Genomic DNA, 27,724 nt, shown 5'->3' with positions numbered 1-27,724 from the left:
TGGTCTGAAATCAGAGCAGGCAAAAAGTTTTTCTGGGATTAGGGAGAGACCAGGCAGTAGAAGCAGGCACTTCGGAGCCTGTTGGGGCAGGGGGTACTTCCTGGGTTCTTGAGAGTGGAGGGATACCTGGGTCCACAGCCATGGCTGGGTGGCTGCAGCTGTGCCTGGGTAAGTGGGGCTCCCACCCCACCAACTTGGAAAAGAGCAGGATTCCTGCCTGCTCCCAGCTCCCACTGGCTTCATGGAGTACGCAGCCCTGGCCATGCCTCCCCCGCTGCAGCCAGTGTCTTCACGGAGACCACTCCAGATGGGCCACCCGAGCCATCAATTCAGTCTGTATTTATTAAGGAGAAGACAAATCTTGTGTTACTTTCCTCTCTTTGTAGGTCTCTGTGCCTTGCGGAGAATCCTGAAAAAACAGCCTAACCTCCCTGATGTCAAGGTGGCTGGACTGGTGAAGATTACTCTGAATGATTTCTTGCAGGCAATGAATGACATCAGACCCAGTGCCATGAGGGAAATAGCAATTGATGTCCCAAATGTAAGTAATTTGTATCCCACACTAGCTACACTGTTTGAATTAAACTCTGAAAAAAATTTAGGGCAACATGATACAACCCCATCTCTACAAAAAGTACAAAAATTAGTTGAGTGTGGTGGTGCACACCTGTAGTCCCAGCTGCCGCTGAGGTGGGAGGATCATCTGAGCCCTGGGGAATGTTGAGGCTGCAGTGAGCCATGGTTGTGCCATTGCACTTCAGCCTGGGTGACAGAGTGAGACCCTGTCTCAAAAACAAAAAACAAAACACCCAAAAAACTATGTTACAATACTACAAGCAGGATACTCCTATTGATACAATCCATTGATCTTACTCAAATTTTTTCAGTTTTACTTGCGTGTGTGTGTTTATTTAGTTTTATACAGTTTTATCTCATGAAAAGGTTTGTGTATTCATCATGGGATACTGAGTAGTTCTGTCACCACAAAGATCCCTCATGTTGTCTTTTATAATCAAACCCACCTCATTCCTCCCCTCATTTCTAAATTTTTATTTCAGAAAGTTTATATAAATGGAATCGTACTGTATACGACCTTTTGGAATTAGCTTTTTTCACATATGAATAAGATCGTTTGTCTTTTTGTGTACCTTAACTTATTTCACTATTCCTCAGATTCATCTATGTTATTATAAGTGACAGTATTTTCCTCTTTTTATAAGGCCAGATAATATTCCATTATGCCACATTTCTTTATACCATTATACCACATTTTCTTTCTCTGTTCATCTGTTGTGGGACACTTAGATTGATTCCGTATCTTGGCTGTTGTGAATAATGCTGCAGTGAACATGAGAGTGCAGATATCCCTTTGAGATATTTCATTTCCTTTTGCTATGTACCCAGTAGTAGGATTGTTGGATCTTTTGGTAACCTAACATTTTGAGTTGGATTGTTGGATCTTTTGGTAACCTAACATTTTGAGGAACCACCAAACTGTTTTCCATAATGTCCTTACCACTTTACATTCCCACCAACAGTGTACAAGGGTTTCTCCATATCCTTGGCAACACTTACTTTCATCTTTTTGATAGTGGCCTTCCTAACAGATGTGAGGTGATATCTCATTATAGTTTTGATTTGCATTACCTGATGATTAGTGGTGTTGAACATATTTTCATATACCAGTTAGCCGTTTGTATGTCTTCTTTTAACAAATGTTACTCAGATCCTTTGCCCATTTTTAATCAGGTTGTTTGTTTTTTTTTCGCTTTTGAGTTGTTTGAATTTCTTAATATGTATTTTAGTATTTTGGATAGTAACCTCTTATCTCATATATGGTTCACACATGTTTTCTCCCATTCCATTGGTTGTCTCTTTACTCTGTTTCCTTTGTTGTGCAGAGCTTTCTAGTTTGATGCAGTCCTGCCAATTTTTGCTTTTCTTGACTCTGTTTTTGGAGTGTATCCAAAAATTCATTGCCCTGACCCATGCCATAAAGCTTTTCCTTATGTTTTCTTCTAGTAGTTTTACAGTTTTAGGTATTATGTTTAAATATTTAATCCATTTTGAGCTGATTTTTTGTATGTGGTGTGAGAAGACAGGCCAGTTTCATATGTGGATATACAGTTTATCATGTGGATATCATGTGGATATACAGTTTTCCTGACACCATTTTTTAAAGAGATTGTACTTTCATCATTGTGTGTTCTTCAGTACCTTTGTAGATCAATTGATTTTACATGCATGGATTTATTTCTGGGCGCCCTATTCTGTTTCATTTACTTGTATGTCTGTTTTTATGCCAGTGTCATGCTGTCTTGATTATCATAGCTTTGTAGTATATTTTAAAATCAGATAGTGTGATGCGTACAGCTTTTTTTTTTTTTTTTTTTGCTTGAGATTACTTTGACTATGTGGTGACTTCTATGTTTCCTTATGAATTTTAGGGTTGTTTTTCATTTTTTAGGGAAAAGTGCCATTGGAATTTTGGTAGGGGTTACATTAAATCTGTAGACAATTTTGGGTAGTATGGATATTTTAATAGTGTTATTTTTTTAAATTCATGAACATTAGACATTATTCTATGTATTTGTGTCTTCTATTTATTTCATCAGTATTTTATAGTTTTCAGCGTACAGGTCCTTCACTGTCTTGGTTAAGTTTTTTCTATATATTTAAAAAGTACTATTGTAAATGGGATTTTCTTTTTTTAATTTTTTGGATAGTTGTTAGAGTATAGAAATGCTACTGACTTTTGTTGTTGTCGATTTTGTATCCTGCCAATTTACTGAATTCATTTATTGGTTTTAATTTTTTTTTTGGTGGAATATTTAGGGTTTCCTTTATATAAGATTATGTCATCTGCAAACAGACAATTTTTTTCTTCTTTTTCAATTTGGATGCATTTTATTTCTTTTTCTTGCCTAATTTCCCTGGCTACAACTTTCAGTACTATAATATACAAATGGTGAGAGTGAGCATTTTGTCTTGCTCTTCATCTTAGAGGACAAGTTTTTAGCTTTTCATTGTTGGGTATGATATTAGCTGTGAGCTTGTCATATATAGTGTTATGATGTTGAGGTACATTTTTTCTAATGTATTGAGAGTTTCTGTCATGAAAGGATGTTGAATTTTGTCAAATGCTTTTTCTGCATCTATTGATATGATTATATGATTTTTATTCTTTGTCCTTTTAAGGTGGCACATCATGTTGATTGATTTGCATATGTCCAACCAGCAGCCTTGCATCCTAGGGATGAATCTCATTGGATTATGGTGTATGATCCTTTTAATGTGCTATTGAATTTGGTTTGCAAATATTTTGTTGAGGATATTTCCATCTATGTTCGCCAGGGATATTGGCCTGTAATCTTCTATTCTTACAGCATTCTTGTATCACATTAATGCTGACCTCATAAAGTGAGTTTGGAAGTGTTCCTTTCTCTTCAGTTTATTGGAAGTTTGGTGAATTCTATGAAACATTTAAAGAAAAAGTGATGCTAATGCTTGAGAAGCATAACTTCTTGGGTCTTGGAGTTTTCTTTGTTAGGGAGCTTTTTGATTATTGATCTATTCCCCTCACTCATTGATTGACCTATTCAGATTTTCTTTATGATTCATTTTTGGTAGGTTGTATGTTTCTAGGAATTTATTTCTTTCTTCTTGGTTGGCCAAATTGTTGCCATGTAGTTGTTCATTAATCTCTTATGATTGTATTTTTGTGGTATCAATTGTAGTGTCTCCTGTTTCATTTCTGATTTTATTTATTTGAATCTTCTTTCTTTTTTTCATAGTAGTCTAGGCAAAGGTTTGTCAATTTTGCTTATCTTTTGAAAAAACAACTTATATTGATCTTTTTATATTATTTCTTATATTGATCTTTTAAATTATTTTTTCTAGTCTCCATTTCATTTATTTCTGCTCTGATCTTTAGTATTTCCTTCCTTCTGCTAACTCTGGGCTTAATTTGTTTTTTTTTCTATTTGTTGTGTAAAATTAGGTTGTTCATTTGAGATATTTCTTTTTTTCTTAATGTAGGTATTTATTGCTATAAACTTTCCTCGTAGAACTGCTTTTGCTATATCAAAGTTTTGGTATGTTGTGTTTCTGTTTTCATTTTTTTTAAGATTTTCTTTATTTTTCTTTTGATTTCTTCTTTGACCCATTGGTTGTTCAGGAGTATGTTGTTTAATTTCCAGATATTAGTGAATTTTCCAATTTTTTTTCTTGTTATTCATTTCGGGTTCATATAATTGTGGACAGAAAAGATACGTGATATGATTTTAGTCTTCTTAAATTTTTTAGACTTGTTTTGTGGTCTAAGATATGATCTATCCTTTAGAATGTTTCATGTGCACTTGAAAAGAATGTGTATTTGAGAGATCCATAGATGGTTCACATCACAGGACTCTGTACAGACAACCCCCAGTACCAACGCGGAGCTGGGTAGACTCGCTAGGTGGCTAGACCTGGAAGACAGACAACAATCACTGCAGTTAGGCTCACAGGAAGACACATCCATAGGAAAAGAGGGGAGAGTACTATATCAACGGAATATCCCATGGGACAAAAGGATTCAAACAACAGTCTTCAGCCTTGGATCTTCCTCTGACAGAGCCTACCCAATGAGAAGGAACCAGAAAACCAACCCTGTTAATATGCCAAAACAAGGCTCTTCAACACCCCTCAAAAATCACAGTAGGGATGTGTTTCCATTTGTGTCATCTCTTTCTTTCAGTGGTGTTTTGTAGTTTTTCTTGTAGAAGTCTTTCGACTCCTTGGTTAGGTGTATTCCTAAGTATTTTATTTCTTTTGCAGCTGTTGTAAAAGGGGTTGAGTTCTTGATTTGGTTGCTGTTGGTGTATAGAAAGCTACTGATTTGTATACATTAATCTTGTATCCGGAAACTTTGTTGAATTATTTCGTCAGTTCTAGGAGCTTTGCTCCTAAGGAGGAGTCCTTAGGGTTTTCAAGGTAAACAATCATATCATCAGCAGTGACAGTTTTACTTCCTCTTTACTGATTTGGATGCCTTTTATTTCTTTCTATTGTCTGATTGCTCTGGCTAGGACTTCCAATGCTATAATGAAGAGGAGTGGTGAGAGTGAGCATCCTTGTCTTCTTCCAGTTCTCGGAGGGATTACTTTCAACATTTCCACATTCAGTATTATGTTGGCTGTGCCTTTGTCATAAATGGCTTTCATTACATTAAGGTATGTCCCATGTATGCCGATTTTGCTGACAGTTTTAATCATAAAGCGATGCTGGATTTTGTTGAGTACTTTTTCTGCATCTGTTGAGATGATCATGTGATTGTGTTTTTAATTGTGTTTATGTGGTGTATCCCATTTATTGACTTGCATATGTTAAACCATCCCTGCATCCCTGGTATGGAACCCACTTGATCATGGTGGATTATCCTTTTAGTATGTTGTTGGATTTGGTTAGCTAGTATTTTTTTAAGTAAGGATTTTAGCATGAGTGTTCATCAAGGATATTGGTCTGTAGTTTTCTTTTTTGGTTATGTCACTTTCTGGTTTTGGTATTAGGGTGATGCTGGCTTCATAAAATGAATTAGGGACGGTTCCTTCTATCTCTGTCTTGTGGAGTAGTGTCAAAAGGATTGAAGGATTGGTACCAATTCTTCTTTGAATATCTGGTGGAATTCTGCTGTAAATCTGTCTAGTCCTGGGCTTTTTTTGGTTGGTAATTTTTTTTTTTTTCTTTTTTTTGAGATGGAGTTTTGCTCTTGTTGTCCAGGCTGGAGTGCAGTGGTGCAATCTCAGCTCATTGCAACCTCTGCCTCCTGGGTTCAAGCAATTCTCCTCCCTCAGCCTCCCAAGTAGCTGGGATTACAGGCATGTGCCACCACGCCCAGCTAATTTTGTATTTTTAGTAGAGATGGGGTTTCTCCATCTTGGTCAGGCTGGTCTCGAACTCCCGACCTCAGGTGATCCACCCGCCTCAGCCTCTCAATGTGCTGGGATTACAGGTGTGAGCCACCATGCCTGGCTGGTAAGTTTTAAATTAACATTTCTATCTCGCTGCTTGTTATTGGTCTGTGATTCAGGGTATCTAATTCTTCGTGATTTAAGCTAGGAGGGTTGTATTTTTCCAGGAATTTGTTCATCTCTTCTAGGTTTTCTAATTTACGTGCATACAGGTGTTCATAGTAGCCTTGAATGATCTTTTGTATTTCAGTGGTGTCAATTATAATATCTCCTGTTTCGTTTCTTAGTGAGGTTATTTAGATTTTCTCTCTTCTTTTCTTGGTTAATCTTGCTAATGGTTTATTTATTTTATCTTTTCAAAAAACCAGCTTTTTGTTTCATTTATCTTTTGTATTTTTTTTTTTTCAGTTTTATTTAGTTCTGCTCTGATCTTGGTAATTTCCTTTCTTCTGCTTGGTTTGGGGTTCGGTTTGTTCTAGTTTCTCTAGTTCCTTGAGGTGTGACCTTAGAATGTCAGTTTGTGCTCTTTCAGACTTTTTGACGTAGGCGCTTTGGGCTATGAATTTTCCTCTTAGCACCACCTTTGCTGTATCCCAGAGGTTTTGATAGGCTGTATCATTATTGTCATTCAGTTTGAAGAATTTTTAAATTTTCATCTTGATTTCGTTTTTGACCCAGCACTCATTCAGGAGCAGGTGATTAAATTTTCATGTATTTGCATGGTTCTGAAGGTTCCTTTTGGAGTTGATTTCCAATTTTGTCCCATGGTGGTCTGAGAGAGTGCTTGACATAATTTCAATTTTCTTAAATTTATTGAGGCTCGTTTTATGGCCTATCACATGGTCTCTCTTAGAGTTCCATGCGCTGTTGAATAGAATGTGTATTCTGCGATTGTTGGATGAAATGTTCTGTATGTATCTGTTAAGTCCATTTGTTCCAAGGTATAGTTTAAATCCATTTTTTCTTTGTTGACTTTCCGTCTTGATGACCTGTCTAGTGCTGTCGGTGGATTATTGAAGTCCCCTACTATTATTTTGTTGCTGTCTATCTCATTTCTTAGGTCTCTTAGTAATTGTTTTATGCCTTTGGGAACTCCAATATTAGGTGTGTATTATTCTAAGTGAAGTAACTCAGGAATGGAAAACCAAACATCATATGTTCTCACTGATATGTGGGAGCTAAGCTATAAGGACACAAAGTCATAAGAATATAATGGACTTTGGGGTTTTGGGGGGAAGAGGGTGAGAGATAAAAGACTACAAATAAGGTGCAGTGTGCACTGCTTGGGTGATGGCTGCACCAAAATGTCACAAATCACCACTAAGGAACTTACTCATATAACAAATACCACCTGTACTCCCAATAACGTATGGAAAAATAAAAAATATTAATAATAATAAAAAAGAAAATAATGTGTATTCTGCTGCCATTGGGTGTAGTGTTCTGTATATGTCTGTTAGGTCCATTTAGTCTATAGTGCTCTTCAATTCTGCTGTTTCCTTATTGATTTTCTATCTTGATGATTTGCCCATTGTTGAAAGTGGGTTTTTGAAGCCTCTTACTGTTCCTATATAGCTGTGTGTTACTCCCTTCAGTTCTTTTAATGTTTTCTTTGTGTATTTAGGTGCTCTAGTGTTCAGTGCATATATATTTACAATCACTATATCCTGTTAATGAATTGACTCTTTTATCATTATATGACCTTCTTTGTCTTTTTTGACAGTTTTGACTTAGTCTGTTTCGTCTGATATAAGTATAGCTACCCCTGCTCTATTTTGATTGCTATTTGCATGAAAATTGCTGTGAAATAGCATGATTGCTATTTCATGCAAACAGCAGTCAAAATAGAGCTGAAGACTCTATTTTGAGAGTCTTCAGACTCTTTAAGAACACATCTAGAATACTTTCGCTTCAGCTTGAAGAACACATGTAGAGTATTTTAAATTAAAATCTTTAAATTAGAGTCTGTTATAGGTAGCATAATTTTGAATCTTGTTGTTTAATCCACTCAGCCACTCTGTCTTTTGACTGGAGAATTTAATCTCCTTCCATTTGAAGCAATTATTGATAGGAAAGGGCTTACTAGAGCTATTTTATTGTTTTCGTTTTGTAGTACCTTTGTTCCTTTCTTCTCTTGCTGTTTTCCTTTGTGATGTGAATTTTTTTTTTTTAGTGATATTCTTTGATTCTTTTCTCTTTATCCTTTGTGTATCTATTACATGATTTTTCTTTGTGATTACTCTGAGGCTTACGTAAAACACCTTCCAGTTGAAACAGTCTATTTTAAGCTGATGATAACATTGGTCACACACACAAACTCTACGCTTTAATTTCTCCTGCCACCATATTTTATGTTACTGATGTCACATTTTGCATCTTTTATATGTTGTGTATTCACTGACAAATTATTGTGGCTATTGCTATTTGTAATTTTTTTTTAACTTTTACACTTGTAGCTAAAAATGACTTATGTGCTTGTACTATACTATTATAGTATTCTGGGTTTGTCTGTATTCTTACCTTTACAGGGGGTTTTGTACTTTCATATGCTTTCATGTTAGTTAGCATCCCTTCATGTTAACTTGATGAACTGCCTCTAGTGTTGCTGAATACCTACATTTTTATTTGGTTATGTCTTTATTGCTCTCTTATTTTTTAGGGCCAGCCTTTTTTGGTATACTGTTGTTTGTTGGCAGGGTTTTTTTTTTTTTTTCCTTTTTCTTTTATAACTTTCAATATATCATCTTACTCTCTCCTGGCCTGCAATGGTTTGTCTGAGAAATCTGGTCATAGTCTGATGATGGTTTCCTTATATGTAATGAGTTGCTTTTCTCTTGCTGCTTTCAAAATTTGTTGACTTTTGAGAATATGATTATGACATATATTGGTGAAGCTCTCTTTGTTTTAATCTATTTGGAGTTCTTTAGGCTTTATGGATTCAAATCCAAATCCATATAGCCTAAAGAACTCCAAATACACTAAAGCAAATTAGGTACATTTCCCTCTCCAGATTTTGGAAATTTTTTGTCATTCTTTCTTCTCTCTTTTTTTTTTTTTTTTTTTTTTTTTTTGAGATGGAGTCTCTCTGTCGCCAGGCTGGAGTGCAGTAGTGTGATCTTGGCTCACTGCAACCTCTGACTTCCTGGTTCAAGCGATACTCCTGCCTCAGCCTCCCGAGTAGCTGGGATTATAGGCACATGCCACCATGCCCAGCTAATTTCTATATTTTTAGTAGAGACGGAGTTTCATATGTGGCCAGGATGGTCCTGATCTCCTGACCTCATAATGTGCCTGCCTTGGCCTCCCAAAGTGCTGGGATTACAGGCCTGAGCCACCGTGCCCAGCCCATTATTTCTTTAAGTAAATTTTCTGCCCCTTTCTCTGCTTCTTCTGGGTCTCTTGTAATGTGTACATTAGTTCGCTTAATATTGTGTTCTAAGTCCCTCTTAGACTTTTTTCACTCTTCCTTCTTTTTTCTTTTGGTTTTTGTGACAAGATAATTTCAGAAGCTCTGTGTTTGAGTTTGCTGATTCTGCTGTTGTATTGAGTCTGCTGTTGAAGCTTGCTGTTGAATATTTAATTCACTCATTGAATTCTTCAGTTTCAGAATTTCTGTTTGGTTCTTTTTTATACTTTCTCTCTTTCTTGAATTCTTCATTTTGTTCATGCATTGTTTTCCTGGATTCATGTTATTTGAGTTCTCTTGTAGCTACTCCTCTTCTATAAGATGATTATTTTTTAATACTTACCTGGCAGTATATGTATCATCAGTTGTTTAGTGTCTGCTACTGGTGCTTAATTTTGTTCCTTTGGTGTCCTATTTCTCTAATTATTAGTAATTGTTGTGGACTTGTTTTATTGTCTTTGCATGTGAAAAAGTGAACACCACTTCTTGTCTTTACAGATTGGTTTCTGTTGGGAAAGCCCTTCACTAGTCAGCTTGTCTAGTGGTTCTGGGTAGGCTGTCTTGCTGCTGGAGTCGTTTGGTATCTGGGTCAGGTGGATGGTCTTGATGTCTAGGTCCAAGGAGGGCAGGCTTAGTGCTGGAATGGGGCTGGAGACTGAGGCCACAGGGACAACTCTGGAGCCTCTGGACACTGGGGCTGACCTGGAGCCTGTGTCTATGGGGGTGATCCTGAAGGCTGAGTTCATGGATGCCGCCTGGCACTGAGGTGGGCCTTGAATTCAGCACCATAGTGGTAGGTCTAGAGCCTGAGACCAGCCTGAGTCTACAGTGGCTGGTTTGGAGTTTAGGGCTGCAAGTGCAAGCCTGGCTCTTGTGTAGGCCTAGAGCCTAAGTCTGCAGGGATCCATCCTGGGGCTGTGGGGGCTGACCTTGGGCTGGGACAGGGCAAGTACTAGAATCTGTGGGAGAGTTGGATGCCTATGCCACCCTTCTTCCATGTGGACAGCATTTCTCTCCACATTGTGCTGCCAGAAGTTGGGGGTGGGATGAAGCATTTAATGGGAAACTTTACTTCCTAGTTTCTTCAATGCATGTTTTCTTATTTATTTTTTTTTTGAGACGAAGTCTCCCTTTGTTGCCCAGGCTAGAGTGCAGTGGTGTGATCACGGCTCACTGCAGCTTCAGTCTCCTGAGTTTAGTTGATCCTCCCACCTCAGTACCTGAATAGCTAGGACTACAGGTGTATGCCACCACACCTAGCTAATTTTTTGTTTTACTTTATTTTTTGTAGACATGGGGTCTCACTATGTTACTCAGGGTAGTCTTGAATTCCTAGTCTCAAGCAGTCTGCTCACCTGGGCATCCCAAACTGCTGGGATTACAGGTGTGAGCTACTGTGCCTGGCCTGTTTCCTTATTTTTGTTCTCCACCCAGGTACTCTAATCTCTCACTTGGATTCCTTAGCTGTTGTGAAGGTATTTTCAAGTGTGGGCAGTTTTCAAATTGATATTTCTTTGAGGAAAGAGCAGTAGAAACTGCTATTTTGCCATCTTTCCATCATCAATTTCATCACAGTTGTACTGTTTCTTGCAAAAGCTCTAGCATTACAATTATTTGAAAACTTAGAGCCTTTTTAGAGAGTCTGGCCTAGTTGTATCCTTTACCTCATTGTGTATAGGCATTTCAGTATCCATAGTTCTCTCGGTCATTGACTAATATTTTTACATTGTTAGCTAAAAATAAAAAACAAAACAAAGGAAACTAAAATGATATTAGATAAATGAAGCAGACTATGTGGAATGAATGATAAGGATTTGTTTTCAGTTTTTTTTTTTTTTTTTTTTTTTTTTTTTTTTTTTTTTTAAAAGAGAAAGGAGCTCACTCTGTCACCCAGGCTGGAGTGCAGTGGTGCAAAGCTAACTTAACTGTAGCTTCAAATTTCTCTGCTCAAATAATCCTCTCGACTCAGCCTTCTGAGTAGTTGCAATAGCAGGCACATGCCATTGCACCTTGCTAAATTTTTTATTTTTTGTAGAGACAAAGTCTTGCTTTGTTGCCCAGAGTGGTCTGGAACTTGTGGCTTCAAGTGAACTGCTTGCCTCAGCCTCCCAAAGTGCTAAAATTGCCAGTGCAAGTCACCATGCTGGACCTGTTTTCACTTTTAAAAGTGACTGTATTCCTCGAACAACGTGTTTTGTCGTCATATAAGTTTTGGGATTGTTGGTTTAAATAAAACCAATAGTTTCTTTTCTTCTGGACTTCTCAGTCTTTTAATATGCTAATATTTATCATTATGAAGTGATCAAAAGGATTTCTTATGGAAACTTAGTTGTCATGGCTTGGGGAGCAGTGACTTTTTGTATTTTGCAATGTGATTGCAATAAATGACCACAAGTTCTTCCCATTACTGTGTGTTTGCCCTTTTATGTTGCAGTTTTGTACTCCTATGATAAAGGAAATGGAATCAGTTTTTGCAGGCTTTAAGTCTGTGCCTGGCCCTTTTACTTTCTTTGTCCAGTGTGATATCAGCAATCATGATGCACACAGGCTTGAAAGTGCTTGAGGCTTGCCTTCCCTTGCTGCTCTTTTAAATCCTGCCTTATCTATATTAAGAAATATTTACTAGCTTCCTGGAGGATGACAGACCCTGTGGAACAGAATGAGCCCTCATAGCTGAGAATCCTTCTACCCAGCTGTCCTGTCAATTACCAGACATGTGACATCATGCTGGACTATCCTATCCCAATTGAAGTTTGTCCACACCAGAAGAATCACCCAGTTAACTCTCAGAACTGTCAGAAATAATACATGTCTGTTGCTTAAAGTTGCTAATTTTTGGGGTAATTAAAAAAAGCTAAAGGATGCATATATTTGTTAACTTTTTATGTAATACAGTTGTTTTGTAAATTTAGGCTGATAACAGTGCTCTATGGATAGGAACATTCTCTAAGGACTTACTGCTAGTTTAGGTTACTTAGTGTGGTTTTGAATTCTTTTTGAGACATTTTCAAATTCACTTAAGTTTTAAGTTAATTTTCAAAAATTTCTATAGCAGAACATGCTCATTTAATGTAAATAATTTGACAAATGGAATTATGTAATAATGGATGATTGATGTTGGGTTAGTAGAAACTTTCCTTAGAATTGATGTTATAAAACCTTGGCTGATTATTATGAGTTTTTTAAATTTGCAATATTGATCTACATTTTATTGCCTACTGTTGCGTAAAATAATGGGTCAGGTAGAGGCCCTGTCATCAAATGCCACATGTCAGAATTTCAGGTGATAGTTACAAACTACACCAATCAGAAACACTTTCGAGTTTAAAACAGTTTGTAACTAAAGAACATACGGTGAGGTTTTAAACTTAAAATTACTGCCAATGGGGAATGTGTTTAAACAGCATCCACTCTTGGAATTACCAAACTGATTTATTCATCATAGGAACTGGTACTACAACTGCATATTTAATTGCTGTAATGAAAGATTTTTTCCTTTATTTTCCTTTAATACAGTATTTACAATCCATGGACTTGTGCCATTTTCCATTTGGCACTTTATTATTTGGCCTAAGGCCATGGTGTACTGTGATGTTCCTCATGAGCTCTGGAGTGATTAACACTGGTGAAAGTACTTTCTTATACTGCATTTTATGCTTGCTTCAGATAATAAAAATTTTCCTGAGAAGTCAACATTTCTGTAATTGGATTCCTAAAAATTCAGTTTCCTGATTTCTGGCAATTACATCTACAAAAATTTCTCCAGATTATTTCTGCAGATGGTTAATACTTATTTTGGTATAGAAAACCTGTATCAAATGGCTAATTATCAACATTTAAGAAATAGTATAATGGGCATTTAGCATGTTTTCAGAAAAGATTTTAGTGCATAAAGTTAAAATTTCCAAATCACACTTGCCTACTTATATTTAAGTTTGCTAGAAAGGTGCTAGGATGGAAATATTGCCAGTGAAAATATAAATGTTAATACATTACTAACTTTAGGAGACCACAAGTGTTAGCCACTTACTTAAATGTAATGTTTCCTTCTTTTGGAGCTTCTGAATGGTGATTACAGTGACATTAAGGTCAAATGCATTTTCTTTACAGCATGAATCCTTACAATTTAGAAATATGCTAATATACATTGTGAAATTCCAATTTTCTTATCCAGAGATAACAGCTATTAACATTTTGTTACAGTTCCTGTAAGATTTTGTGTGTGTGTATGTATATACATATATTAGAGATGGAGTGTCACTCTGTCACCTATGCTGGAGTGCAGCAGCACAATCTCAGCTCCCTGCACCCTTCACCTACCAGGTTCAAGGGATTCTCCTGCCTCAGCCCCCCGAATAGCTTAGAGTACAGGCACGTGCCACCATGCCTGGCTAATTTTTGTATTTTTTTTTTTTTTAGTAGAGATGAGGTTTTACCTTGTTGGCCAGGCTGGTCTCTAACTCCTGACCTCAGGTGATCTAGTCACCTCAGTCTCCCAGAGTACTGGGATTACAGGTGTGAGCCACAGCGCCTAGCCTTCTTTGTATATTTTGATGTAGTTGATCTTAAGATATATGTAGTTTTATATTCTGCTTTTTCTACTTAAAATTATATAGTAAACATTTTACTTTAAAATTTGTTGGCAAAACTTTTTAAATGACTACACCAAAGACTTTTATATGGATAAACTGTAATTGGTTGATCCTCCTTCACTCAAATATTTAGGCTTTTGTCTATTTTTCCATACCATTGTTATAAATATATTTGTGTGTAAATCTTTGCATTTATGATTTTTAGAAATAAAATTGTAAGATTGAAATGTATGATTTTTAAAGCTTGTGACATATATCAAGTTTTTGTTTTCAGAAAGGTTATTCTAATTTATGATATATGATAAAAATTTAAAATTATAAAAACCTTAAGCAGGAACTCATTTTCACTTTGATTATTTTCTTTTTACTTTTCACTAATTTATTTTCTTAACTTTTGGATAGATCTTTATTATCAGAAATTGATAGTGAATAATCTTTAGATAAATGCAGATTTTAGAAAATGAAAAATAATTATGAATTATATATCTTCTTCCTATAAAAGTGTTAAAGTTTTAGATAAACGGGTATAGCTGGGCCATTACTTTCAATGGATTTTACAGTACATGACAGTAGGTTCTTACCTTTTATTTATATCCTTAGTACTTAGCATATGAATAGCACATAGTAGATACCCAGACAATATTTGTTGAGTGAATGAATAACTGTAATTTTCATGAATAAACCCCATATTAAATGATAAATTTCAGATATATGTGAAAATGAATTTCTCATCCTTCTTCTTTACCAAAGTACAATAAAGTCTATTATTACCCTCATGAAACACTTAGATTTTTCATATTTTATAGAGCAGCTGATTTCTTTTGTGATTTCTAATCCATGTTGAGTGAATTTAACATTTTTAGAATAAAAATGCCTATAATAGTACTATGCTATCTACTCTGGAAGGATATAAAGAAGTCTTTTATGTTTTCTGCAGAAATATTTTGCTGCTTTTGTCTACTATTAAAAATTCTTATTTTAGTAAGGTAAACAAAAAAATAGTGCTTTTAATGTTTGTATTCATATATTATCATTATGATAAGTTTCTCTGTGTGCACCATAACAATTATCAGTGATAAATGGCGTTCTTAACCAAATATATACAAATTGAGTATCATCAAGTTTAATTCTTTCATGCATCTACACTTGCCTCCCCTCATCTCCATGCTTTCTTATTTCATTTTATGTAGCGTTTTATGTTGTTCCTTATTATTTGGAAGTAATTCATCTTTATACTTTTTGATCTTGCCTTTGGATTCTAGTTTTCAGAATTTGGACATTCGGTTCACAATGAGCTAATGTATAAACCATTAGAGAGGTAGTACTCCATTTTCTTGTGAACCCAGTTTTGTAAAGTGAACTGCAGCCAGAGCCTCAGGACTAATTGTATAACACCAAACCCCTTGGTAAGCTCCGATCCAGGTTAAACTTAGAGGTCGTTGGCTATCAAATTGAGTGTATACCACATATCATTAGTTAAATAAACATTTCTTATTTACTCCCGTTTTAAAATGTGGCAATTTTCTTAATTATATGAATGATCAAAAAACTTTCACTAATTACATATTTAAAAGGTAGTACTATATTTTCACCTGGCACCTTTTTAGATGAGCCTAGAACATCAGAATGTGACAGTCAGTTGAGTTTCATAGGATGAGCTCATTGGCAGTACATTTCTGGTGCAAAGGTTTGAGTGAAGTAGTTTAATTGACTATAATTATATTTTATTCTTCATATGCCCTTAGGATAATTAGAAGAAATTCATTTTAGTTTTTATTCTTTAAATTCAGTACTGCATTTTATATTTTATTTTTTTACAGGCTCAAACATTGAGGGTTTCTATGATGCTTTATTAAAGATTGCTTTTTTTGGAATAAATAGTATAACCTGTGGAAATGCTATTAATTCCATATTGGTTCTTGGCAGGGCTTTTAAAGTTGGTTTCTTTTGATTTGCTTCTTGTTGTCTAGACAGAAAAGTGTCTTCTATCACTCCCAAGATCCCAGTCTTTCTAGCCAACTTCTCTTGTGCATTTTTATAGTTTTAAGTAATAGCAATTGAACAGGAAAGCACATTTGGGAAAGTAGATTACTTTTTACCAGGAAATAGTGCCAAAATTAAGATTGTAGTTTTAATCTCCTTAAATATTTCAGAAGTTTAACTCTTTCATTTCACTTTTCTTTTTATACCTTACTTTTCTTGGGCTTTTATAAAGGAGGAAAAATGGGAGAGATAGCAAAAGTTACTGGAAGGATCATCGATTCCTGTCCTCAGCTCTGATCCTGATTAACTTTTGGTGAAATCAAATAGCCTTCCTCTCAGGCTGTAAATGGAAAATTTAATTTGCAATTTCTGATGGTTATCTTGTTCGGTATTTAGAAATAATGTTGAAGTTGTGATAGAGGCATATGCTTTGCTTCTTTGTACATTTGATCAGTACTCTGTAAATACTTCATTAGTGTTTGCTATAGGTACATATTTTCATATAGAGTAAAGGAGATAATAATTTACATAAAGACTAGTACCCACTAGTAGGGTTAATGTGGTTCTTTTGTGGTACCACACTTCATCACTTTACTATATGCAGATATGAAGTAATTGTACACTCATTTGATCTCCCTTTAGTTCACTGGTCCCATTACTTCACAGTGTGATCTTTCCAAAAGAAATTACTAATATAACTTAAAGTCTATCAGCCTAACTGCCTGTTGATCATCTCTAGGATGAAATCTGTGCTCTTTAGTCTCCTCCTCTACTTTCATCTCACTTTATGCTCTAGTCTTGTTGAACCACTTCATATTTTTGCACATGCTGTCCTCCCATCTGCCTGAAAAATTATTTTATGACCTCTCGGTTACCAAAGATCCTGTAATGTGTACACCTCATGCCCTTCATACACATGAACTCCAAATACACATATATGCCTTGCGGACATAATTGTGTTTTGTGTACCTTTGTATCCCTAGTGCTTGGCAAATAATAACAACTAACTTAATGTTAGTTGAATGGCTGAGTGGGTATTTTGTGAAGCGGTTTATGGTAGTTCTGTTTTTTCAGAAATAGTTCTTTTGCCTTTCCATATGTATTAGTCAGGATTCTCAAGAGAAACAACCAATGGGGTAGATGGATGGATAGATGGGTGGGTGGATGGATGGGTAGGTAGATAAATAGGTAGCTAGGTAGATAGCTAGGTAGGTAGGTAGATGGATGGATGGATGGATGGATAGATAGATAGATAGATAGATAGATAGATAGATAGATAGATAGAGAGGAGGAGAGGACATCTATTGGGGGAATTGGCTCACACAATTATGGAGGCTGAGAAGTCCCTCATAGGCCGCCTGCAAGCTGGAGATTTAGGGAAGCCTATAGAAGGTAGTGCGACTCAGTCCAAGTCCCAGAGTCTTATAATCAGGGAAGCCAGTGGTGTAATTCTCAGTCTGAGACTGAAGGCCTGAGAACCCAGGGGGCTGCTGGTATAAGTCCCAGAGTCCAAAGGCTGGAGAACCGAGTGTTCCAATATCCAAGGACAAGTAAAGAAAGATATTCTAGTTCCAGGAAAAAGAGCAAATTTTGCCTTTTTACTGCCTTTTTATTCTGTCTGGGCTCTTAGCTGATTGGATGGTGCCTGCCCACATTGAGGGCTGATCTTCCCTACTGAGTTCATTGACTCCCACCATTCTCCTTTGGAAACATCCTCACAGATACACCCAGAAATAATGCTTTACTAGCTATTAGATATCCCTTTATTCAGTCAAGTTGACACCTAAAATTAGCCATCACACCATATGTTTTTGTTGGGTAGCAGCTTTATTTAGATGTAATTCACATACCAAACAATTTACTCATTTAAAGGTACAATTCCATGGTCTTTAGTATATCCATGAAATCAAGTAACCATCTCCACAGTCAATTTTTAAAGATTTTTCAGCATCCTAAAAAGAAACGTTGTGCCCTGTACTTATCACCTCCCAACCTGCCCATCTCACTTCAATTTGCCTGTTCTGTACATTTTATATAAATGGAATCATAGAATATGTGGCTCTTTGTGACTGGATTATTTTACTTAGCATAGGTTTTCCAGGTTCATGCATGTTGTAGCATGTATCAGTATTTAATTTTTTTAAACTGCCAGATCATATTCCATTGTGTTGATATAGCCCATTTGATTTATCAGTTCATCAGTTGATGGACAATTGGGTTGTTTCTACTTTTTGGCTATTATGATAATCCTGCTGTGAACATTCATGTACAAGTTTTTGTTTGAACACTTGCTTTTAATTCTTTAAGGTACATATCTGGAAGTGGAATTGCTGAGTCATATGGTAACTTTATGTTTAACCTTTTGAGGAGCTTCTAGATATTTTCCAAAGTGTCTGCACCATTTTACATTCTTACCAGTAGTATATAGAGAGTTCCTATTTTTTCCACTTCTTTGCTAACACTTGTTATTATTTGTCTTTTTTATTACAGCTATCCTAGTGGGTGTGAAGTATTATTTCATTGTGGTTTTGACTTTCATTTCCTAAATGACTAATGATGTTGAGCGTCCTTTTATTTGCTTATTGACCATTTGTATTGTATCTGCTTAGGGAAATGTCTAGTCAGATCCTTTTCTTTTTTAATTGGATGATTTGTCTTTGTATTATCGAGTTGTGAGAGCTCTTTATGTATTCTAGATATGATTCCTTTATCAGATATGTTATTTGCACATATATTTTTCCATTCAGTTGGTTGTCTCTTTCACTTTCTTGATAGGGTTCTTTGAAGCACAAAAGTTTAAAAAAAAATTTCGATTAAGTCCAGTTATCTTTTTGTTGTTGTTGTTGAATGTACCTTTGGTGTCACATTTGAAAAACTGTTGTCAAATCCAAGGGCTTTAAGGTTTACTCTGTTTTTTCCTTCTAAGAGTTTTATAATTTTAACTCTTACATTTAGATCTTTGATGCATTTTTATTCCCCTAGACAGGGTTAACCCTATTTCTATGTGTAACCGTAGTCTTCTAGAAACTTTAATTATAACTTGAAGTTTTGAGAACTATATATGGGGAAAGTTTGTTTATTTTTACTGTGATAAAATATGCATAACATAAAATGCACCATTTTTAAGTGTACAGTGTGGCATCATTAAGTGAATTTGCGTTGCTGTGCAGCCATCACTGGATCCATCTCCAGAACTTCTTCTTTTCAAACAAACTCTATACTCGTTAAACAGTTACTCCTGATCCCCATTCATCATTAAGTATGATGTTAGCTTTTAAGAATGGGAGAACATTTTTGCAATCTACTCATCTGACAAAGGGCTAATATCCAGAACCTACAAAGAACTCAAACAAATTTACAAGAAAAAAACAAACAACCCCATCAAAAAGTGGGCAAAGGATATGAACAGACATTTCTCAAAAGAAGACATTCATACAGCCAACAGACACATGAAAAAATGCTCATCATCACTGGCCATCAGAGAAATGCAAATCAAAACCACAATGAGATACCATCTCACACCAGTTAGAATGGCGATCATTAAAAAGTCAGGAAACAACAGGTGCTGGAGAGGATGTGGAGAAATAGGAACACTTTTACACTGTTGGTGGGATTGTAAACTAGTTCAACCATTATGGAAAACAGTATGGCGATTCCTCAAGGATCTAGAACTAGATGTACCATATGACCCAGCCATCCCATTACTGGGTATATACCCAAAGGATTATAAATTATGCTGCTATAAAGACACATGCACACGTATGTTTATTGCAGCACTATTCACAATAGCAAAGACTTGGAATCAACCCAGAGGTCCATCAGTGACAGATTGGATTAAGAAAATGTGGCACATATACACCATGGAATACTATGCAGCCATCAAAAAGGATGAGTTAGCGTCCTTTGTAGGGACATGGATGCAGCTGGAAACCATCATTCTTAGCAAACTATCACAAGAACAGAAAACCAAACACCGCATGTTCTCACTCATAGGTGGGAACTGAACAATGAGATCACTTGGACTCAGGAAGGGGAACATCACACACAGGGGCCTATCATGGGGAGGGGGGAGGAGGGAGGGATTGCATTGGGAGTTATACCTGATGTAAATGATGAGTTGATGGGTGCAGCACACCAACATGGCACAAGTATACATATGTAACAAACCTGCACGTTATGCACATGTACCCTACAACTTAAAGTATAATAATAATAAATAAATAAATAAATAAAAATAAAATGTCCTTTATTGGGTTAAGAAAGTTCCATTACATTTCTAACTGGCTGAGAGGTGTTTTTTTACTTTTCTTTTTTTATAATTATGAATGGATCTTAAGTTATTTTGAATGTTTTCTATGTTATCTATTGAGATAATCTTAGGGTGTTTCTTAGTCAATATGAATTATGTTAATTGATTATCAGTGTTGAATCAGTCTTGTAGTCCTGGAATAAACTCCATTTGAATATTCCTTTTACACATTGCTGAATACTGTCTGCTAATATTTTGTTGAGGATTCTTGCATATATGTTCATGAGGAATATTGTTCTGTAGTTTTCTTAGAATGTTTTTGTCTGCTTTTGATATTAGGATAATGTTGGCACAGTGAAATGAGTTGGGAAATATTCCCTTTAGTTTTTATTTGTTGGAAAAAATTGTGTACAATTAGTATTATTTTTCCCTTATAGGTTCTCCACTGAAATCATCTGGGTCTGGAATTTTCATTATTTGGAAGGCTTATGTAAATTTTAATATTTTTACTAAATCTAGGACTATTCAGGTTATCTGGTTTTTTTTCTCAAGTGAGTTTTGGTAGTTTGTATTTTTTCAGGAATTCTGTTTCACCTAAGTTGTTGAATTTATGGCCAAAGAGTCATTCATAGTATTTCCTTGTATTTTTAATCTCTGCTGTATCAGTGGTGTGTCCAGTCTTTCATTTTTCATATTGGTAATGTGTGTTTACTCTCTCTTTTCCCTGGTCAGCTGGCTAGAGGTCTGTCAATTGTATTGATCTTTTCAAATTGGTTTTCTTTCTTTTCCTTCTTTTTTTTTTTGAGACAAGAGTCTCACTCTGTCGCACAGGCTGGAGTGCAGTGGCATGATCATGGCTCACTGCGACCTCTGCCTTCTGGGTTCACGCCATTTTTGTGCCTCAGCCACTAGAGTGAGTAGCTGGGATTATAGGCGTGCACTATCACGCCTGGCTAGTTTTTGTATTTTTACTAGAGAAGAGTTTTCGCCATGTTGGCTAGGCTGGTCTCAAATTCCTGGCCTCAAGTGATCTGCCCACCTCCGCTTTCCAAAGTGCTGGAATTACAGGTGTGAGCCACTGCGCCCAGCCTTGTTTTATTGGTTTTCTGTTTTCCGTTTTATTTATTTCTAATCTAATCTTTGTTATTTCTTTCCTTCTGTTTGTTTTATGCAAACAGAAGGAAATTTCTTCTTCTTCCTCTGGTTTCTTAAGGTGGGATATGTGGTTACTGATTTTAGATCTTTCTTGTTTTCTAATACAGGCATTCAAAGCCATAAACATTCATTAAGCACTGCTTTAGCTGCATCACACAAAACTGATATGTGTATTTTCATTTCCATTTAGTTCAATATATTTTAGAATTTCCCTTGGGACATCTTTAAATTATCACAGTCTACCTTTAAGTGTTATTATACCATGTGTACAGTGTAAGAATCTTAGAACAATATATTTATGTTGTTTCTTTCCCTCCTGGCCTTTGTGCTGTTGTTGTCATACATTTACTTTTACATATATTGTAAACTTCAAAGCATATTATCATCAGTTTTGCACTAAACAGAGTATTTTCTTTTGAAGAATTTAAATATTAAGGAAAAGTGATCTTTATATGTACTCAATGTAGTCACCATTTCACCAGTTCTCTTTAGTCTTTTGTGTAGATTCAAGTTTCTATCTGGTATCATGTTCCTTCCTCTTGAAGCACTTACTTTAACATTTCCTGTAATGCAGGTGTCCTGGTCATGAATTTCTTCAGTTTTTTTTTCTTAATATCTGAAAAAGTATTTTGTTTTTGTTTTAGGAAGATATTTTAACTGAATAAAGAATTCTAGGTTGACATTCCTCCCTCCTTGTGTTCTTTAATGGTTTTGCTCTACTGTCTTCTCTCTTGTATTTTTTTAAAAAGAAATCTGCTTTCTTCATTTTCTTTGTCTTGTCTGTATAGTATGTTCCCCAACCCCCGCCTCATTGCTTTTAACATTTTATCATTGGTTTTAAGCAATTTGGTTATCATGTGCCTTGGTAGTTTTCTTCATGTTTCTTGTGCTTTCGGTTTATTCATGTTCTTGTATATATGAGCTTACAGTGTTAGTCAAATTTGAAAAAAAAAATTTATTCAAATATTTAGTGTTTGCTCTTTCCTCTCTCACTGGAGACTCAAATTACACACATATATATGGAGGTTGTGTCTTCTTTTTTACTTTTTTTGTTTGATTTTCAGTGATCTCTATCTAGTGCTGTGCCTACCAGCCTTTTTCCCCTTTTGAAATGGCTGGTCTCCTGTTAATTCCATTCAGTGCCTTTTAAAATTATGGACATTGTAGTTCTCTTCTCTAGAAGTTTGATTTTTATCTTTTTTTTTTTTTTTTTTTTTTTGAGACGGAGTCTTGCTCTGTCACCCAGGCTGGAGTGCAGTGGCCGGATCTCAGCTCACTGCAAGCTCCGCCTCCCGGGTTTACGCCGTTCTCCTGCCTCAGCCTCCCGAGTAGCTGGGACTACAGGCGCCCGCCACCTCACCCGGCTAGTTTTTTTTTTTTGTATTTTTTAGTAGAGACGGGGTTTCACCGTGTTAGCCGGGATCGTCTCTCGATCTCCTGGCCTCGTGATCCGCCCGTCTCGGCCTCCCAAAGTGCTGGGATTACAGGCTTGAGCCACCGCGCCCGGCCTGATTTTTATCTTTTTAAAATGTTATACTTTTTTACTTACTGTTTTCAGTGTTTCCTTTATTTACACATAGGTAATGCATTTATAATAACTTCTAATGTCCTTGTCTACTAATTCTATCATCTGTGTAATTTTTGGATCAGTTTCAATTTATTGATTTTTCTCCTTCTCCTTATGGGTATATTTTTCTGTTTCTCTGCATGCTTGTTCATTTTTTTTTCCAGTTGCAAAGTTATTTTCTTTTACTCTCTTTCTTTCTTTTCTTTTCTTTTCTTTTCTTTTTTCTTTTCTTTTCTTTTCTTTTCTTTTCTTTTCTTTTCTTTTCTTTTCTTTTCTTTTCATAAAAGGAAACCATGATCTTGGGGACTAGAGCAGGGTTTTGCGTGCCTGGTAATTTCTGATTGAATTCTAGACATTGTAAATTTTATCTTGTTGGGAGATGGGTTTTTTAAATATTCATAAAGATTTTAGTATTTACAAAAATATTTTTGAGTGTAGTTTTGAGGTGTGGTTCAGTGTTTTGGTAACAGTTTGATCCTTTTGAGTCTTGTGTTTAAATTTTCTGAGGTGGGACTAAGGCAGTGTTTTGAATAGGGTTAATTTTTCCCCTCTATTGAGGTAGGGCCCTTTTTAGTACTCTACCTAATGCCCTATGAATTATGAGTTTCCACTCTGGCTATTGAGAGGAGGCACTATTTCTGGCCCTTTGTGAGCTTTAAGTATTACTTCCTCTATTCTTTTTAGGTGCTTTTCTTTGGTCTTGTGTGTTTTCTTCATGTGTATGCACTTATAACAATATTTGGCAGCCACTTTTCCGTCATACACAGGGTTTTCTCTTTGTTTGAATCCCCACTCCCTCTGTCTCTGTGCAGGGGAGCTGTTTTCTTCTTCTTTCCTTCCTTCTTGCCCATTAAGTTCTCCATGCCTTTATATATATATATATATATATATATACACACACACACATACACACACACACACACACACACACATACACATATATATATACACACACACACATATATATATGGACCTTCTGCAGATTTTAAAGGTTTTCTCCCTGGGAACTTTATTTATTATCTCCAGTACTCTACCCTGCAAACTCTAGCCACTTTGACTTCCCCATACTCCTAGCTCTGTCTTCTCAACTTGGAGTTTGTAGGTTCTGCCTAAGGTTTGCATTGCTATGACCTACGAACTTTTTCCAGTCAATAAGTTGGGTGCAGTCATAGAGCTTATCTTATTGGTTCCTCTTCTCTCAAGGGTCATTGTCTTTCATTCAGATGTTCAGTGTCCTGAAAGTTGATGCTTTATATATTTTATTTGCTTCTTTTAGTTTTTTTTTTTTTTTCCCCCAGACATGTCTTAGTCCATTTAGTATTGCTATAGAGGAATGCCTCAGGCTGGATAATTTATAAAGAAAAGAGGTTTATTTGCCTCATGGTTCTGCAGGCTGTACAAGAAGCATGGAACCAGCATCTCTTTCTGGTGAGGTCCATAGGAAGCTTTCACTGTGTAGAGGGTGAAGAGGAGCTTGCATGTAGAGATCACATGGCAAGATAAGCAGCAAGAGAGAGATGCCAGGCTCTTTTCAATTACCAGTTCTTATGGGAACTAAGAGTGAAAAGTTACTCACTCCTGGAGAATGGCACCAAGCCATTCATTGAGGGATCTACTCCCACAATCCAGACAGCTCTCACCTAGGCCCTACCTCCAACATTGGGGATCAAATTTCAGTGAGATTTGGCAGGACCAAACAAATCGTATCCAAACCATAGCAAGACAGAAAAGTAAATGTTATCTTTTTTACGCTATGATCAGAAACAAAGGTCCCTATTTGTCCATTTTTGAAAGTCCTAGATTTAATGATTTACAGCCATGCCACAGCATAAGACATATTCACATGTCCTATGTTAAAATTGCTATCTGAATTTCATGTACTCTTTAGAGAACTGCTTTGCAGTTTTAAATATGTTTTTAGAAAAAAAAAGTTTATTAAGAATGAAATTTCTTCTGGTTTTGATCCTATAGAAAGAGGAATGCTCTAAAGTAAAATGGAGCATGATGCTAAAATGGGAAAAGTAGGTAGATTGATAAAACTTAATTTGAAAACTAGCAGTAGATGTTTGAGAACTCCATCATAGGCCTGAAATAAATTTAAGGGTAAGTTTAAAGGTTTGGTATAAAGTTTTCTTTAATGTCCTGGGTTGAATGTAGATGGAGAGTATGGGGAGGTGTGAGTTCTGGAGAACTGTTAATTTGTTTGTAATTTTATTACCTATCTGTCTGTGCATCTGTCTTCATTGGGGTTTCCAAGACTACTCTCAGGCTTGATGATTCACTATAAGGACTCACTGGACTCAGAAGCTGTTAGACTCATGGTTATGATTTGTTAACAGTGAAAGCATACAGATAAAAATAAGCAAAGGGAAAAGGTGCATGGGTAACGTCCAGAAGAAACCGGGTACAAGCTTCTAGATGTCCTTTTCCAGTGGAGTCACATGGGAACACACTTAATTCTCCCAGCAACTATGTGTGACAGCAGGTGTGAAGTCACTACCAAGCAGAGAAGTTCACTTCAGTCTTAGTGTCCAGAATTTTACTGGAGGTTAGTCACACTGGTGTACTGCAGTGCTGGCAAGACTGACCTCAACTATCCAGATTCCAGTACTTCCCAGAGCAAAAACAAGCATTCACCATAAATCACACTGTCAGTATAAACTTATCTGGTCAGATTGGTACAGCATGGCCCAAGGTACTGCGATATTGTGCCTGATACTTGTTTTTATATGCTCCAATACATACATCTCTAGTTTACTAACTCCATATTTTATTTGGATTGAATTGGTTTTTCCTGTAATGTCCTTTGAGGATCCCTTGTAGATTTTCACATTACATGTGGTCATATTTCTAGGTTTTTCTGGGCTGTGACAATTTCTTTTCTTATTTTTGATGGCCTTGATGATTTTAAGGTATACTGGTCAGGTCTTTTGTAGAATGCTTCTCAATTTGAGTTTGATTGATGTTTTCTTACGGTTTGACTGGGATTGCCGGTTTTGGGAGGAAAACCAAATATGAAGTTCCAATTTTCATCACAGTCTGACCAAGGTATAATATATATTTTGAACCTTTAAGTATTTTTGAAGGGCTAGGAGATTTTTTAATTAAATAATTAATCAGATTTTAGGCCAATGTAGTGCTTATATGCCGAATTTGTTCTCTGTGGCTTTTCCTATCTGATAACTTTTAATTAATATGCAACCTTCTTTGCAGTGGTATCAGGATCGCTGTGCACAACTTCATATCTTTCTGGAGACAACAGGGAAAGGAAGCCAGAAGGGAGAACAATAATTGGTCAAGTCGCAGATTAGGGAAGCTAAAATTGGCCTCTTACTAGATTAGAATCTGGAGTAAAACTCTCGTCTGGTCCTTCAGCATGGCTTTTCTGTTCTCACACGCCTCTCTTCCTTAAACAAGCCAAATTAAAATTTAGTATTAGGGGCTCTAAAGGCCTAACTTCTACTCATTCTTCATATTGTTGCTTAAATGTCAGATCTTTTAGGAAGCTATCCTTGACTTAGAGGAGGACCCTCAAGACCTGTCATGGGCTCTTGTAGTATTCTGTATAATTTTTTGTCTAGTCCTTAATTTAAGTATTAGTGTATTTTTTAATTTTTTTTTTTTTTCTTCTAGACTGTAAGCTCCACAATGTAGAGACCATGTCAGTTTTGTTCATTTTTGTATTCTTAGAGCCAGGCCAAGCATTCAACACAGCCATGCAGTAATATGAATATATATATCTGAGTCAGTGAGTGAATAGATAAATAATTGAGAAAATTAATAGATATTAGATATTAAAACTTTTACCAACTCTAGTTATAGCAGCCTGACTCTTGTTAACCATAAATACACACTTGTAACACATGGGCCCCACACTTACCCTAAGTTATAAAAATGGCACAGTTAGATAATTTCTACCCTGAGACAGTCATTTTTTGCCCAGTGATCTAACCACATAAGCTTGCTTACTTCTGAGACTTGCTTGACCTATCTCATTGAACTTACTCTGTACCTGAGATACATGTCCAATTTCTGAAGGCAAGTTCTCCTTCCAGAATTTTCTTGTGACATACTTTGGGCCCAATTCCCTAGTTGTTCTGTACCAATAAACTCATACCCCCAGCTATTATATGTAGCACATTCAACATTCAGCGACAAACTTTGATGTAAGTTAAATTTTCTTTTTTCTTTTCTAAATATTACCCATTAAGACTGTGTTTTAAGGATTGTTTTCTAATTCCTTCTTTACTCTTTATCAGAGGTTTGTCCTCCTACCTTTTGCCTTCAAACCAAAACATGAGTAACAGTCCTCTTTCCCCAACATCTTTGTTCTCTGGCCAGCACTGATTATTCTTCCCCATGGGGGAGCTTACTTTCTAGTCTATACTTAAGGACACAGAATCTGAACTGCTTTTAAAGTTTGCTTATATGAGTTTGCTGAGCTTTCTGACCCAGAGATATCTTATCTCTTTGCCTCCCATTTAATAAACATTTGGAGCATCCCTTCAGCCAGTCTTGGCAGAGGAGGCTTTTTATTTCCATGTATACAAAAACTTTATTGTCAGCTAACCATCAGAGGAGATCAGAGAAAATGGTTTGAACTTATGTCCCAACTATTTGTTCAGATCAGGTCTAGGAAATATAATGTAAGGCATGTATGTATAGACTTTGTATACTTTTACATAGTGGTTTCACTCGCATCCGTGTGAAGAGAGCACCAAACATGCTTTGTATGAGCAACAAGGATGTTTTTTTCACCTGGATGCAGGCGGGCTGAGTCCAAAAAGAGTCAGCGAAGGGAGATAGGGTGGGGCCGTTTTT

The 27,724-nt window shown here is 36.1% G+C and overlaps 1 protein-coding gene across 5 annotated transcripts in view; it reads left to right on the top strand.

Moving 5' to 3' along the window:
• The window catches only part of SPATA5 (spermatogenesis associated 5), a 410,493-nt gene that overhangs the window by 50,164 nt on the left and 332,605 nt on the right, over positions 1 to 27,724 (top strand). For all 5 annotated transcript variants that reach the window (XR_007725774.1, XM_050791095.1, XM_050791094.1 and 2 more), the window contains one exon: positions 387 to 541. Coding sequence is in view for 4 of the 5 variants with exons in the window: in XM_050791095.1 (XP_050647052.1) it covers positions 387 to 541 (155 nt within the window). In the remaining variant the exon portion in view is untranslated. The remainder of the gene's footprint in view (positions 1 to 386; positions 542 to 27,724) is intronic.

This window comes from Macaca thibetana, chromosome 5, assembly GCF_024542745.1.
Source record: "Macaca thibetana thibetana isolate TM-01 chromosome 5, ASM2454274v1, whole genome shotgun sequence".
NCBI classification, from domain to species: Eukaryota; Metazoa; Chordata; class Mammalia; order Primates; family Cercopithecidae; genus Macaca; species Macaca thibetana.
Note: the sequence above shows the minus strand (reverse complement) of the source record. Positions and strands in the feature narration are given on the sequence as shown.